We start from the raw sequence: 15,227 nt of genomic DNA, 5'->3' as shown, positions 1-15,227 counted from the left end.
CAAGAAACTAGCACTGGCAAGTCAGATGAGCAATTATGTTCCAAATGTGATGGGTTTATTTTATTTTACTCTGATGCAAAACCAAAGATTCCACTACTGCACAGAGACCGTATATGCCAAGGCCATGAACAAGTGGTGTGGGACATGCAGGACGTGACGTACACCTGGAGGGCCGGGTCATCTCCTTTGGAACATGACACTACACCGTGGCTGAGGAACACATTTAAAATAACACTGTGGAACTGAACTGAAACATGGCACGAACATGACAACTTCCAGGCATGCCTTCAAGCACCTCCCTCAGGATGACTCGATACCTAGGCTTCAGTGTGGGGAGGATTACAATTCTTTGGAAGAATAAAAAGTTCACACGTTTGAAATTTCACAGAAGAATTTTAAGGCCAAAACATAGTGGGTTCGTTTCTCTTCACCTCCAGGAACAAAGCTGATGCTTTACGCAAAACCACATTAAGCTTCTAGTTCAAATCCCAGCCCAACCTTGTGACCTCCTGCACTGAAGTTCTTTCCATCGATTAGAGCTGATAGGGTCAGTTTGACTCCTAGGAAAAAGAAAACACCACAATCACTTGTAACAAGCATTACCATCAGATGTGTGTTTTCTAGAAACAGTGGGTGGAATCAGCAGGTCACATGGGCTATAGGAGTTCTAGCCATTACTAACTCCATCACTGCCTGATCTGTAATAGCACAGTCACGGCACATTTCACTTAGAATCCAAGGTTAAGAACACTGAGGGATCAACCAAACTCACAAGCCAGAGTAACCAAGTTATGGAGTTCCTGTCCTGGCTCAGCAGTAACGAATCTGACTAGTATCCCATGAGGTTTTGGGTTCAATCCCTGGTCTCACTCAGAGGGTTAAGGATCCGGCATTGCTATGAGCTGTGGTGTAGGTTGCAGATGGGGTTTGGATTCTACGTTGCTGTGGCTGTGGTGTAGGCTGGCAGCAACAGCACCAATTGGACCCCTCGCCTGGGAACTTCCATATGCCACAAATGCGGCTCTAAAAAGCCAAAACAAAAAAACAAAAAAAACAAGTTATAAGTAAAAATACACATACTGAAGTTCCCGCTGTAGCACAGTAGGTTAATGATCAGACATTGTCTCTGGGCAGCGCCAGTTTAATCCCCAGCCTGGCACAGTGGGTTGAAGATCTGTCACTGGCTGCAGCTGTGACACAGGTCACAGGTGCAGCTCGAATTCGATCCCTGGCCCAGGAACTTCCATAGCTACTGGTACAGCCAGAAAAAAACAAACAAACAAAACACACACAGACACGTATTACATATATATGTGTGTGTATATTTACATACACACATTTTTTTTCTTAAACAAAGTACTCGATCTGTCTTTGAACAACAAAATGTTACAAAATAGTCAGGATCAACCTAAAGTGACTGCAGGTTGTCTGCAGATCATTTCCACTATTCCTCTATCAACTTCTATCCCACTCCATTGTTATTTTTACTCACCTGGTCGAAGGGTCTGAGTATAACCCAATCCAATTAGGCTGGCATTATTTACTTTAGCCTAAGATTAGAAGATGAAATAAAAATAGTTAGAAACAATTATTTCATAATATGTAGGTCCAACACAATCACTTCGCACATCAGATTTCCAAAGATGAAACATCTTGGGGCCAATCCAGAATTACTGAAACTGAAAACTTAATTAATAAAAGATAAATCTTTTTTTTTCTAGGGTCGCACCCACGGCACATGGAAGTTCCCAGGCTAGAGGTTGAATTGGAGCTGCAGCTGCCAGCCTACACCACAACCACAGCAACAGGGGATCCAAGTGGCATCTGTGACCTACACCACAGCTCACAGCAACACTAGATTCTTAACCCACTGAGTAAGGCCAGGGATTGAACCCACGTCCTCATGGATCCTAGCTGGGTTTGTTACCACTGAGCCACAATGGGAACTCCATAAAAGATAAATCTTTTAAGTCGGTAGGACTGGTAGGGGGAGAGAAGGGACCTTGAGAATGCATGCTTAAAAGCCTCAAGCAAAACTGTCAAACGCTGTGCAGTCAAATATCACTCCCTCCAAGAGTAGTTAAAGCATGAACTCTAGTGACAGATCTGGGTTCAAATACTCACACTGCCTTTTTTTTTTTTTTTTTCTTTTCTTTTCTTTTTAGGGCTGAATCCGTGGCACATGGAGGTTCCCAGGCTAGGGGTCTAATAAGAGCTACAGCTGCTGGCCTACACCACAGCCTCAGCAACGCAGGATCCAAGCCACGTCTGCAACCTATACCACAGCTCACAGCAACACCAGATTTCTTAACCTACTGAGTAAGGCCAGGGATCGAACCCACAACCCCATGGTTCCTAGTCGGATTCACTTCCACTGCACCACAACGGGAACCCCTGGCACTGCCTCTTATTGTGTGACCTTGAGCAAGTCACCAAACCTCTCTAAGCCTCAGCTCCCACATCCATAAAATGGGGGTGAGAGGAGGTTCCTAGTGGTCTAGTGGTTAGGACTCGGAACTTTCAGAGTGCAGCCTGGGGTTCGATCCCTGATCCGGGAACTGAGGTTCCACCTCAAGCTGCTGCATGCTGCAGCCAAATAAATAAATTTTAAAAATGGAGGTGAAGATAATACAACCCCAAACACAGGAGGTGTAAGGATTAAATGAGATGATACACCCACAGAACATGCAATTTAAGAGCTCAATTGGTGGTGCTTTTTTATTTTTTAATTTTTTTTGTCTTTTTGCCTTTTCTAGGGCCGTACCCACGGCATATGGAGGTTCCCAGCTAGGGGTCTGCCTATGCCAGAGCCACAGCAACTCAGGATCAGAGCCGAGCCATGTCTGTAACCTACACCACAGCACACGGCAATGCTGGATCCTTAACCCACTGAGTGAGGCCAGGGATCAAATGGTTCTTAGATTCGTTAACCACTGAGCCACAATGGGCACTTCTGGTTATGTTATTAATTTGACTCTCTAATGGCGACAGGAATAGTAATCAAATCCCAGGAAGTTATGGATAAGACAACTTTGAAGTCAAAGAGAAAGTCAGAGGACAAATTAAGGACGAATGAGGATCAGAACCCACATTTCTTGATTTGAGGTATAATGTTCTCACTGCACAATGACCACTCAAAGTTAGGACGACATGCAAACTACAACTATATCACAGCATACAACTTAGATGAAACCCTAAGAGCAGATCCATCTGGTAGCATGTTCTTACAGATAGAGAAGTTCTACAATCCAGCTTATACTTAGCAGCAATGCCAAAACGGGTGTTGTTACTGCCGGCCGTCCATGCAAGGTTTATTGACGTTTCAATCTTCTCATTCACTTTCTGGTAGATCGACCCTCCAAACTCAGTGCCATCATTCCTGTTTTCAAGGCACAAGAAAAGTTCATAAAAAACTAGTTTGTTACAATATGAAAACAAATTCTAAAACTATCTAAACCAGGATGTCCTTCTACAACTACAGATTTCAGCAAACATCTAGCATAAATGACTAGTGAGCAAAACAGTTACAGAATTTATAACTGCCTGATTAAAGCATAGTAACGTTTGATTCATTTACATGGCTCCTCCACATGATGTGAATTTCTTAGACACAATTATGTACAAAGGTAAAACGATCCATGGCTCTGAGATGTTCACAATATCGAAAAACTTTAGAGTTCTACAAAGATTCTGCGAAAATAACATATAGTGGCACAAGCCAATTCTGAACTTCATCCGAAATGCAACCTTAGCATCAGAAAGCCCTCCCTACACACCTACAGTGCACAGCCCCCAGGGAAGCACCCAAGTACTGCTTCAAAGCATCCCAGAAGACAGTCCTTGGCTTTCTGCGGTGTTCCTAACACGCAATTTCAGTGCCACTGTCTGCATCACTACTGACTTCATTTTACTCATCGTCAGTGGATTAGAGTGTCTAGTGGAGAGCAATCTGCAACAATCGGAAAACACACAGCTCATCCTCTGCTTTTTCTTCCTGGGACAGAGCAGCGTCCAGAAGACCAAGACATAACATACAGTTTAAAAGTTCAAATTCATTTAACCAACAGGCTGCCGACGTGAGCCCAGGACTCACGCTACTCCTGCTACTTCTGAATGCAAGAGGGTCACCTGGGTTCTGAGCAGGGTACCACAGAATTAGGATCCAGGATGCTCCTGGATGCTCAGCTCAGTTAGGGAACTTCTTCCTGACCCGAACAGACTTGCTCCCAGAAACAGTCAAGAGGAGCAGGGAACCAGAGGAAGCAGGGACATCTCCAAAGGACCCCAGCATCAGGAGGCAGCCTTCTCCCCAGGGTGGTGGCCACCATCTCTTGGGCGACTGCACTGGCACTAAAGGGAAGCTCTGAATTAGGAACACTCACACATGAGTGTGCAGCTGGAAGTCCGCGGCCTTGTAACCCAGAGCAAAATTATTCTGTGACAGTTTGGATTTGGCTGTGTCAAAACTCATCTGATAGCCAGCAAGCCAGCCTTCAAGGGCCAGCACGGCCCAGCCATAGATGGTTGGTCCAGCAAAATCTATATCAACATTACTGCCAATACTGAAACATTCTCGTTTATAGGAGGCCTTCAATTTCCCACTCTTCTTCCTGTTAAAAAAAAAAGACACAAAAGCAACACAATAAAAAAAACAAGTTTTTACTGCTATCTAGCAATCTTTAGAGTAAGATTCTTTCCCTCCCCCAGTGTAAACAGGGAGTTGGTGGATGTCACATATACAATAAAATGTTTTACATGACTTAGCCCTACAAGTATAATCTTGCTAGGATTAGAAATATATACTATTTTTTAACCTACTTCGCCCTGTAAGTTAAAGTAATAGGGTGGAGTTCCCGTTGCGGTTCAGCCGTTAACAAATCCAACTAGGAACCATGAGGTTGCGGGTTCAATCCCTGGCCTTGCTCAGTGGGTTAGGGATCTGGCGTTGCAGTGAGCTGTGGTGTAGGTTGCAGATGTGGCTCGGATCCTGTGTTGCTGTGGCTCCGGCATAGGCTGGTGGCTTCAGCTCCGATTAGACCCCTAGCCTGGGAACCTCCATATGCCTCAGGAGAGGCCCAAGAAATGGCAAAAAGACAAATAAATAAATAAATAAATAAATAAATAGGGTATTTCATGATTAATTTCATGAAAGCATAAGAAAATTATAAAAAGATGTAAGATACATTTCAGTACCAAATTAATAATCTAAAGGTGTATGGATATAGATACACAAGAAACTAAATTCCTTTAAATGTTTCTAAATGCAACAAAAGGTAACACCTGACACACATCTTAAGTATTAACCTATCGTGGAGAGGTGTGCTTCTTTTTTGTAAGGATATTTATTTTCCTTAGGGTCAGTGTTCTCTCTCGGGACAATGTCAGATGAGCAGAGGAGAAGCATACATTTTTTTTTTCTTTTTTGGCAGAACCCTCAGCATATGGAAGTTCCCAGGCCAGGGACTGAATCCGAACCACAGCTGTGGCAATGCCGGATCCTTAATCAGGTGCCACCACAGAGACAAGTAAGAACCCCGAGAAGCATATTGAAGGACAATACCGAAACCAGAGTATCAGTTCTTAACAGTCCCTGTGCTATTCCCATCAGGCCTCTTATGAGAACATCGGTCCTGAAGACAACGCACATGTGAAGCAGGAAGGGCACACCTGTTGTCACTGCCAAGGAGAAATGCCGCGGGAGGGAGCCCCACTGAGCACCTGTGTCCTTCAGACAGAAGTGGCCCATGTGAGGCAGGTAAGAAGCAACACAGTCCCCATTTTTTGGATGAAAAACTGAGCAGAGAAGCTGAGGGTCTGTAGTGGCTGGGCAATCAGGTAAGCAGTGGCAGTACTCTGCAGGGTCCTGGTGCCAGGAGATCACACTCTCCTCCTAACTTCTCAGCAATGTTTCACATCTGTGAAGCTTCAGCATAGCTTAAAAAAGATCCAGTCTCAGAGTTCCCATTATGGCTCAGAGGAAACGAATCTGACTAGTATTCACGAGGACACAGGTTTGATCCCTGGCCTTGCTCAGTGGGTTAAGGATCCAGCATTGCCATGAGCTGTAGTGCAGGTCGCAGACACAGCTTGGATCTGGCGTGGCTGTGGCGTAGGCTGGCAGCTGCAGCTCTGATTAGACCCCTAGCCTGGAAACCTCCATATGCCACAGGCGCGGCCCTAAAAAGACAAATATATATATATATATATAAACTGTCAAATCTAATTCAAAGAGGCACATAGTAGGAAAAACTTAGGAGCTAGAAGCGTGTTTTTCCTACTATGTACCTCTTTGAATTAGATTTGAAGGTTTTTGTTCATCTGTGCAGTTTTCATATAAAACTGTGCCCTCCTCAAGGGAGCCTTCCTGCCTCTCACACACACAGGTCCCAGGTTTTCATCTGCTTCTGAGCTGCTCCCACAGCTCCCTGTCCCAAACCTCTCTCTCCATCCCTTCAAGCCACAAAACCATTTCAGAACAGGGGGTTGGGATAATTACCCTGTGTTTGGTACAAATATGGTATCAAGAGTCAGTTTCAACCCTTCAGCCAACTGAAAAACAAAGATTTAAAATTAACAATTAGTAATTTTCAATTCTTTTCTTGACTTGAAAAACCAATTCTAAAGTTTTCTGTGACCTCTCTAACAAAAACAAGGAAGTCATGAAAGAAAGTCAAATATTAAATTATTTAATTTTATTATTAAATAATTTCCTCTTGATCCTTCCCTCCCCTCTACCCTACTACCCACTCCCCTGCTTCACCATGATTCTCTCACTGAAAAATAGGCTAAAATGTATAAGTCAGGTCCTACTTAGCCAATAGTGTCAACTACAGTACAGACCAACAAAATAACTGTGATACTCTCTTGAAATTACTGTGATGACATAACTGGACATTTAACAAGCCAACCTAAGTAATTAATTCAACTAATGTACATACACATTATCTACACATGGTCATGCGCATATAGACAAAAACAAACCTCAAAAAATAGTGCCTTGAATGTAACAGGCACTTGACAAGTACATCTGCTGAAAGATTTTCTCTTTTAAAACCTTTAAGAATTTTATTAATGGCTACACCCACAGTATATGGAAATACGGGCTGGAGATCAAACCTGTGCCTCTGCAGTGACTTGAGCTACTGCAGTCAGATTCTTAACCCACTGAGCCACACCAGGAACTCCCAAAACATTAAAGAGTTGTAGAAACATTTTTCTGTGGAGTCAATTTTGCAATGATTACAAAATAAAATGAAACTAAATCACTGCAAACAGTTTGGTCTACTCAGGAGAGGCTCAGCTGCAGAATAGCTAAGTAGAACTGGTCAAAGGTGTGATAATTATGTACTCACCAATAAAGCCTTACTTTCTAGGAACACAAAACAGACCAAAGGGCATGTGCAGAGAAAAATCATGGCAACTAGACAGGATGCAAGGGTGCAAGATCTCATTCAATTATATCTGGGGTCTGATCATTATTTTATCTGCAAGATAAACTGACCTTACAAATAACCTCCAATGCTCTCACTTACCTTATTCTCCAAAGAGATTTCTGTCCCAAGAGTATTGTCTGTGTTCCACTTTTGGGTAAAGGTCAGTCCATAGTCACAGATCTTGTATTTGGTCTCCAGGTTGCCTGATGCTTTCCCTGTATCCGTGTAAGCATGACCCGAAGTAGAAAATTCCTGGTAAGAAAAAAAAATCACTTTCAAATCAGCTCATTAAACAGAAAATAGTCATTCCAGAAAGCAGTGTTCAATGTATCAGAAACCAGTACAATTTACTCTTTACCACAGTCCTCCTCCACAGCAATTTATTTCCTGCTTTCCTTCTCTCTTTCTAATCTCTAAGTGTTTTAACCAGTTTTGGATCTTCCCATTACTCCACCTCTCTTACTGATGCTTCTGTTCCACACACTCTCCTACTAATAAATGAGAATCTCAAACTCTGGTTTTTTTTTTTTTTTTTTTTGTCTTTTTGCTATTTCTTTGGGCCGCTCCTGCGGTATATGGAGGTTCCCAGGCTAGGGGTCGAATTGGAGCTGTAGCCCTCGGCCTACACCAAAGCCACAGCAATGCGGGATCCGAGCCGAGTCTGCAACCAACACCACAGCTCACAGCAACGCCGGATCCTTGACCCATTGACCAAGGGCAGGGATCGAACCCGAAACCTCATGGTTCCTAGTCGGATTCATTAACCACTGCGCCATGACGGGAACTCCTCAAACTCTGTTTTAAAAGAAAAATATCTTTGTTGAAAATAAATGTTTTTAAAAAGACAAAAGATTGAATCTTAAATATTTATTTTCATGACCTAAAAAAGACTATTAGTTCTCTATCATAGCTTGTGAACTATTAGTAATTTTTAAAGTCCTTAAAAATCCAAACACTAGAAGCCCTAGACTTCCCCCTTTTAAAAGGGTTAGGACTTTACTGCATTAAAAATATATATATATTGGAGTTCCCATTATGGCGCAGTGGAAACAAATCTGACTAGTATCCATGAGGATGTGGGTTTGATCCCTGGACTCACTAAGTGGGTCGGGGATTTGGCATTGCCGTGAGCTGTCATGTAGGTTGAAGACTTGGCTTGGATTCTGAGTTGCTGTGGTTGTGGAGTAGGCCTGCAGCTGTAGCTCCAACACAGCCTCTAGCCTGGGAATGTCCATATGCTGTAATGCTACAGGTACAGCCCAAAAAAGCAAAAAAAAAAAAAAGTATTTGTATTACCATGAAATACACTTAATGTAAAATTTACCATTTTAATCATTCTTGTTATTTTAAAAAATATTTTAATTTATTTTTATGGCCATACCTGCAGCATATGGAAGTTCCCAGACTGGGGGTTGAACTGGAGCTGCAGCTGTGGCCTACACCAGCCACAGCCATAGCAATGCAGGATCCAAGCTGTGTCTGTGACCTACACCACAGCTTAAGGCAATGCTGGATCCTTAATCCACTGAGTGAGGCCAGGGATGGAACCTGCATCCTCATAGACACTATGTTGGGTTCTTAACCTGCTGAGCCACAATGGGAACTCCCAATTTTAACCATGTTTATGTGTATAGTTCACTGGCATTAAATAAATTCTCACTGTTAGGAAGGCTTACAGCTTTTACCCACAAAACTATCTGTAAAATTTTCCACATAAACAATTTCAATATTTGAAAGGATCATTCCATTTTTCATAATAAAATGGAATATTCTAACTATTCCCTCTTCCTCCCTCTCCCCCATCTACCTTTCAAAGTACTTTCTGTCAAACAGTTACTATGAGTGCCTGAAAATATATCCTCCTCCCCAGTTTGGTATTCCTTCAGCCACATGACAATAAGCAATGAGAAACTGACCTCCTTCTAGGGATACCAACAGTCAACACCTGTCACTGACAGTCTATCAACTGTCAAGGAAAAAACATTCTGATTGGCCCTGTTTTTAAAGAACATTTCTGAAATACTGCCACCAGGCATCAAAGGCCGCCAAGCTGTTTCACTGCCTGCAGTGTGAATCCTCCCTTCACCAAATACCCTCCTCCCAACTCTTGTTCTATGAGCTGTTGAAACAACTGGGAAACTGTGATCTGTTTATCAGCACCACACAGAAAGCTTTCAAAGAGAGTATCATGCTGCACACTTAGGCAAGGCCTTGGTAAAAAATGATAAATGCTGGTCATGTTTAACAGGTCATATCGCTTTCTTTTAATATATCTAACTACCTAATGCTTTATTTTTCACATGTACCTTTTATAAACTTGAAAGATTAGCAAATACAAACCTTAATTTTCGTGCAAAAAAGGTAAAAGAGTATTTAGTCTACATTTCTTTCTTCTTATCAGCAGACATTTCTTAGTCTGAAGCTCTATCAAAAATCTAAAATGCCAGAGGTACAAATCTCAAAGAGAAGGTCAGAATTTTCCTAAGCAGAGTTCCAGTCTCACAGTTACTTCCACTCTAGTCTAATTGCATAATTAGATAAAACAATTATCTAGTGTAAAATTTTTATTTATAACATGCATAGAATATCTACAGTTTTCCATTAAATGCTAGTATACAACAAAACACTCATAAACATGTTACTGTTATAGATGACGTATCACAAAAATATCAAGATATGATCTAAGAAATTTGGAGCAATGGTTGAAATTTATCCTAAATCAGTACCAGAGAAAAAGCAGCCATAAAAACAAGCACACAAATATGCTATTTTTCTTACCATCTGAATGAATATTTCCACACAACAGCAGCATGAGAGGGAGATAAAAATTTCAGTTGTTGATTTTTGCAACAGAAACCTACCCTGAGCAAATTTAGAAACCCTAATCGAAATGAGTATAAATTTTCTATTTTAACAGACAATATAACAAAATCCCATCCTGAAGGGCAGATATATACATATTTACCCTTGGAAAACCCAGGGAAAGAATAATAGTGACAAACCAGGATTATACGGAATGTAAGGCACAGTACCATAACTACTCCACGTGCTTCTTATCTTTATAATTAAATCATTATATCCAGAAATACAATTTGCACTGGTTTGAACAGGTAAATACCAAACAAAAAAGGTATAGTCAATAAGGAGAAGTCAAAGACTAAATTGACTCTCAAGTTGACATGCTGAGACTTACTGAATAAAAGCTCTAGTTAAAGGTGCTGTGACAATATGCTGATAAGCCCTTACCATATTCTTAACTTCCAGTAAAAAAGATTTCATGAACATCAATAAAAACTGTACTGTAGACTAATCTTCTACATGTATTTCTACATTTGTTTCAACTAATCATGAAAGGATTAAAATCAGTTTTGTTTTTATAAAAAGACAATAAAATTTGCATGAACCCAGTATAATGGAGGCAAAGATTTTAGTGTCCACATACATATTCATGAAAGCATAAAGATATGGCATAGGTCAAAAAAAAATGCATATACATGGGAACATATATATATATATATGCCCCCATATATACGTGTGTGTGTGTATACATACACCACGCCTTTTAAGAATAAGACTCAGAACACTCTTATTATGACAGACACAAAGGGTCTCCCTGAGAGGAGGAGAAGACTGTAGGGAAGACAGCTTAGCAGGAAAAGCATGTGATTCAAGTAATCTGACTAAACAATGACTTTTAGGAGTTCCTGCCATGGTGCAGCGGAAACGAATCTGACTAGGAACCATGAAGTTGTGGGTTCGATTCCTGGCCTCACTCAGTGGGTTAAGGATCTGGCATTGCCATGAGCTGTGGTGCATGTCACAGACGCTGCTCAGATCTGGCGTTGCTGTGGCTGTGGTGTAGGCTGGCAGCTATAGCTCCATCTGGACCCCTAGCCTGGGAACCTCCATATGCTGTGGATGCGGCTCTAAAAAGACAAAAAAAAAAAACAAAAAAAAAAAACAATGATTTTTAAACAGGTTTCTTTAAGATAATTATGTCAAATATATTAAAAATACATTAAGTACTTACCACTCCACTACATGACTTGGTTCTCAGATCTATTTTGACCATGCCAAACCCTAGACACACACACAAAAACACAGTAATGTACAAAATGTAACATGCACTCTAGTCTTTGCAACTTAGAAATTATGAAAATACTCCACAGTACATTTTATATGGAAAATACACAGTATTCTCACTAAGTGGGAGTTCCACAAGAAACTGAATTATAACAAAATAAGTATAATTTTTAAGTCCCTCAAAATACTAAAGGCATATTTTTGAAATGAGTTAAAAAACAAATGGATGAAAGGAACATATACTATTTTAAGAATCAAAATTAAGAGAAATTATGTAGACATATACACAAGCTTTAAATATAAAAAATACACAATTAACATTATTAGTAAATAAAAAATCAAATGAGTACAACACGAAAAATTAAAAATTTAAACACCAAAGATAAATGTCTATTTGGTTTCAAACACTCTATGTTCCTCCAAAGAAGTCAAAAGCTGTATCTTCACTCAAATAATGAAAGCACTGTCATTATTTGGAGGAGCAAAAATACGTCCCCTACTTTAACTGTCCCCAGGGCCTAGCAAAAGGCCCTAGCAAAATATTGCAGATTTATATTATTTCACCCAAAAGATAATATAAAATACGCAAATGTGTTTATGTACACAATGGTTTTTAATGCTTGAGGGCCTCTACCTCTAAAAAAAAAAGAGATCTAGTAATCTGCTAATAGTTATCCCCTTAAATCTTATGAAATAGATTAATGTTGACTTAACCTCATTTTATCAAGTACAGTATCTCCCATATAGCTTAATATATACAATATTAATGCTTACCCAAATTGGTAATTTACAATAGCACACTTACCATATCCTTTGTTGAAGACATCCTTGGCAGCCTTTCCTAGATCACAGTAAGTTGGTGTGTTACACATATCTTAAAAAAAAAATGAGGACAAAGGAATGAAAATAACCATTTTGCATTTATTCTGTGTTCAACTGTTTGGTCCTGTGAAAAGAGGTATACATTTTTTTTCTTCCTCTGCATCGTTAATGCTTATACCCTAATGCAGCAAGGTTAAGAGAAAGCATTCTGCTCCTTTAAAAAGAGCTTTCCAGAACACTGGAGAATAAAAGGGTTTTTTCATGAGACTCACAGAGGTCATCTTTCTGACCTCTTTCCAAGAAAAGAAATTTCTCACAGGCTGAAGGAGACGCCTTTTTAAAACTATATTTTTACTTTTTAAAAATGCAAAAACTTACATTAGAAAAGTATTTCTTGGGCTGTTATAAAGCCAAAGAGCTGTATAAGATGACAAGGTAAATTTTCTGAGGAACTGAAAAAGAGATGCAATTTAAAATCTTCAGGGTTCACATTTTGGCTACTCTGAAATTCAGTCCTTAAACTAAGAATAAGTGAAATACACCCATCCAGAATATGCCCTCTCTCAAAGCTCTTAAAATAAAGTATTATAATCTTACCTATTAGCCAGAAATAGGCTAGATTCTACCTGAAGTAATCGGCTTAACAAAAATCAGTGTATACTCTCAAGTTAAAGCCTTCAAAAACCCAAGGTGCTTGCTTGATCTTTCACCCTGTCTACTTACTATTCAGACAGCCTTTCTGCTGCCAATATGACCCTCACATCAAAATCTTCAGGCCTATCGACACTGCTGCTTCCTTTGCCCTCTTTGCAGAACAGGAAATCTCCTCCTACAGTATCCTCAAAAGCCATGTCTAACCAACTGTAGAACTGCTTCAAGCAACCCCATTACTACTCCCCATTACTCTAGAAAAATCTAGAGCACCAGCTAGCCCTTGCTATTGCTATGCCTGGAGCAAATACACATTCAATCTGCTATTTATTTATATTTAGCCTAGCTCTTAATCTGGCCCTCTGCTAAGTTTCTATCCCATCCCACCACACCTGAACACAACACACACTTTATGGCACCTCCTTTTTTTTTTGGTCTTTTTAGGGCCTCACCCTTGGCATATGAAGTTCCCAGGCCAGGGGTCTAATAGGAGCTACAGCTGCTGGCCTACATCACAGCCACAGCAACGCAGGATCCAAGCCACCTCTGTAACCTACACTACAGCTCAGGGCCATGTTGGATCCTTAACCCACCGAGCGAGGTCAGGGATCAAACCTGCATCCTCATGGATACTAGTTGGGTTCATTACCACTGAGCCACGATGGGAACCCCTATGGTGTACTTCTTAATTGTGAATCCATTTAAAATTTCTTTCTTAACTTAGACCTGTCAAATAGGATAGACAGTATGATATAGTATAAAAATACATACAAAGTTAAGAGGAAAGCGTATAGAAAAGATAAAAGAAGATAAATGTACTGAGTCATAGCATAATAAAACTTTGGTTTAAACCACAAGGTTTCATAGTTCAGGTCCAGAGAAATTAATTTACAATTCACTCCCTTGTGTTCAAATAATCAATTCTAGACTTTTTACACCCTGCCAATTGCAATCTGATAGTATTCTTTATGATCACAACTGACGCAGGTATCTGTTGAAATTGTGTCAGAAGTCTATAGGTTGGGAGATAAGCAGAGAAAAGCAGGCACTATATATTCAAACAGAAACGTTAAAAAACAAAACTAGACTGTAAAGCCTTAATCTATTGACAAGAGAAAAGATACACTTAAATGTTTAGAAACATCATCTAGGAACCAATTACAATCTTTCTTAGCATTGTGCCTCGTTTTCAAAACTACTGCCAGACACTTTGCAAAAGTCGTATAGGGGATTTGACCTCAAGTTCGCCTGGTTCAAGCTTATTTCTTCAGGCCCGTGATTCTGATGGGAAATGCACTGCTGGTATGATCAAGCAAAAGCTCGAGAAGACTTCACGTTCCACACGTTTCCATTACTCTACAAGTGCACTCGCCCGTGGACGTGCACGGCGTTCCGGGGCTGCATTAGCCGCAGTCGGGGGGAGGGAGTGGGTTAGCAACACAGCTTTACACCATCACTAACGGGACCGGCAGCTCGTCAAGCAGTGCATTCAGCATCCTCCCTCCGGCCGCAGGGAGTGGAAGACCCCCGAAGCTGGACGCCGACTCCGGAGAGAAAGCCGGGGGCGCGAGTGAGTTCGGGGTTCGAAGACCCAACTTCCCTCAAAACCAACCTCCCGGCCGACCCGACGCCCGGCGAGGGCCCCAGTGGCCGGCAAGGAGGGGAGCAGGTGGCGGAGCGGCGTCCCATCACCTGAGGGGCCAGTCCCCGCTGCCCCGCCTTCCGCCGGCCCGCGCCCCGTTAGGCGACCCTCTCCTCCCGTGCCCTCCGTTAGCCGCCTCCCGTCGGGCCCCTGCCAGTCGCCGCCCCAGCCGCCCCGCCCCAGCCGCCAGCCCGCGGGCCCCGCTTGCCTCACCTCCTACCCGAGGGCCTGTCGGCTCCGCTACGAGGGCCTGTCGGATCCGCCAGGGCACGGCTGAAGGTCTTCTTCAGACCAACGCCGTCCGCGCCTGCGCGGCCCCACGCCCGCGGCGCCTGCGCGCCCCGAGCCCCGCGCCGCGGCTGCGCGCCGCGGCTGCGCGCGTGCGTGTCGCGCCGGGGTCGCGCGCCGCGGGCCCGAGGCGGACCAACACCTCCAACTGTCCGAGTGCGCGAGTGCGCGCGTGCGCTTCGGCACCCAGCGCGCAGGGCTGGGCGGTGGTTGACGTGGAGCGCGCAGGCCCCGGGACCGCACCTCTGCCCCGAAAGAGGCCCCTCTCGCGAGAAGGAGAGGTTAATAGTAACCGTTGCCAGGGGAGG

At 42.2% G+C, this 15,227-nt stretch overlaps 1 protein-coding gene across 2 annotated transcripts; it reads right to left on the bottom strand.

Annotated features, from left to right (window-relative positions):
- Window positions 1-33: 33 nt before the first annotated feature.
- Window positions 34-14,940, bottom strand: VDAC3 (voltage dependent anion channel 3). 2 transcript variants are annotated; one of them, XM_021077308.2, is made up of 9 exons: window positions 14,845-14,940; window positions 12,322-12,390; window positions 11,464-11,513; window positions 7,533-7,685; window positions 6,497-6,549; window positions 4,383-4,610; window positions 3,229-3,379; window positions 1,493-1,550; window positions 34-560 (listed from the first exon to the last, which is right to left on the bottom strand). In XM_021077308.2, the coding sequence occupies exons 2-9, from the start codon at window positions 12,386-12,388 to the stop codon at window positions 469-471; spliced, it is 852 nt and encodes a 283-aa protein (XP_020932967.1). In that variant the 5' UTR covers window positions 12,389-12,390; window positions 14,845-14,940; the 3' UTR covers window positions 34-468.
- Between the last annotated feature and the right edge of the window lie 287 nt (window positions 14,941-15,227).

The sequence above is a fragment of the Sus scrofa genome, chromosome 17 (genome assembly GCF_054392235.1).
Source record: "Sus scrofa isolate SSC_HxYL_T2T_F1_AM1 chromosome 17, Sscrofa_HxYL_maternal_Yorkshire_Landrace_v2.0, whole genome shotgun sequence".
In the NCBI taxonomy this organism is placed as follows: Eukaryota; Metazoa; Chordata; class Mammalia; order Artiodactyla; family Suidae; genus Sus; species Sus scrofa.
This window is presented reverse-complemented; position numbering and strand designations above follow the sequence as displayed.

Bases quoted from the DNA above. Each gene is read 5' to 3' on its own strand.
- VDAC3 (XM_021077308.2), bottom strand. From the start codon at position 12,388: ATGTGTAACACACCAACTTACTGTGATCTAGGAAAGGCTGCCAAGGAT. The intron at 6,550-7,532 runs GTAAGTGAGAGC...TTTGTTTTTCAG, and splicing joins AAATCTCTTTGGAGAATAAG to TTGGCTGAAGGGTTGAAACT. The intron at 4,611-6,496 runs GTAATTATCCCA...TTTTTTTAACAG, and splicing joins ATATTTGTACCAAACACAGG to GAAGAAGAGTGGGAAATTGA.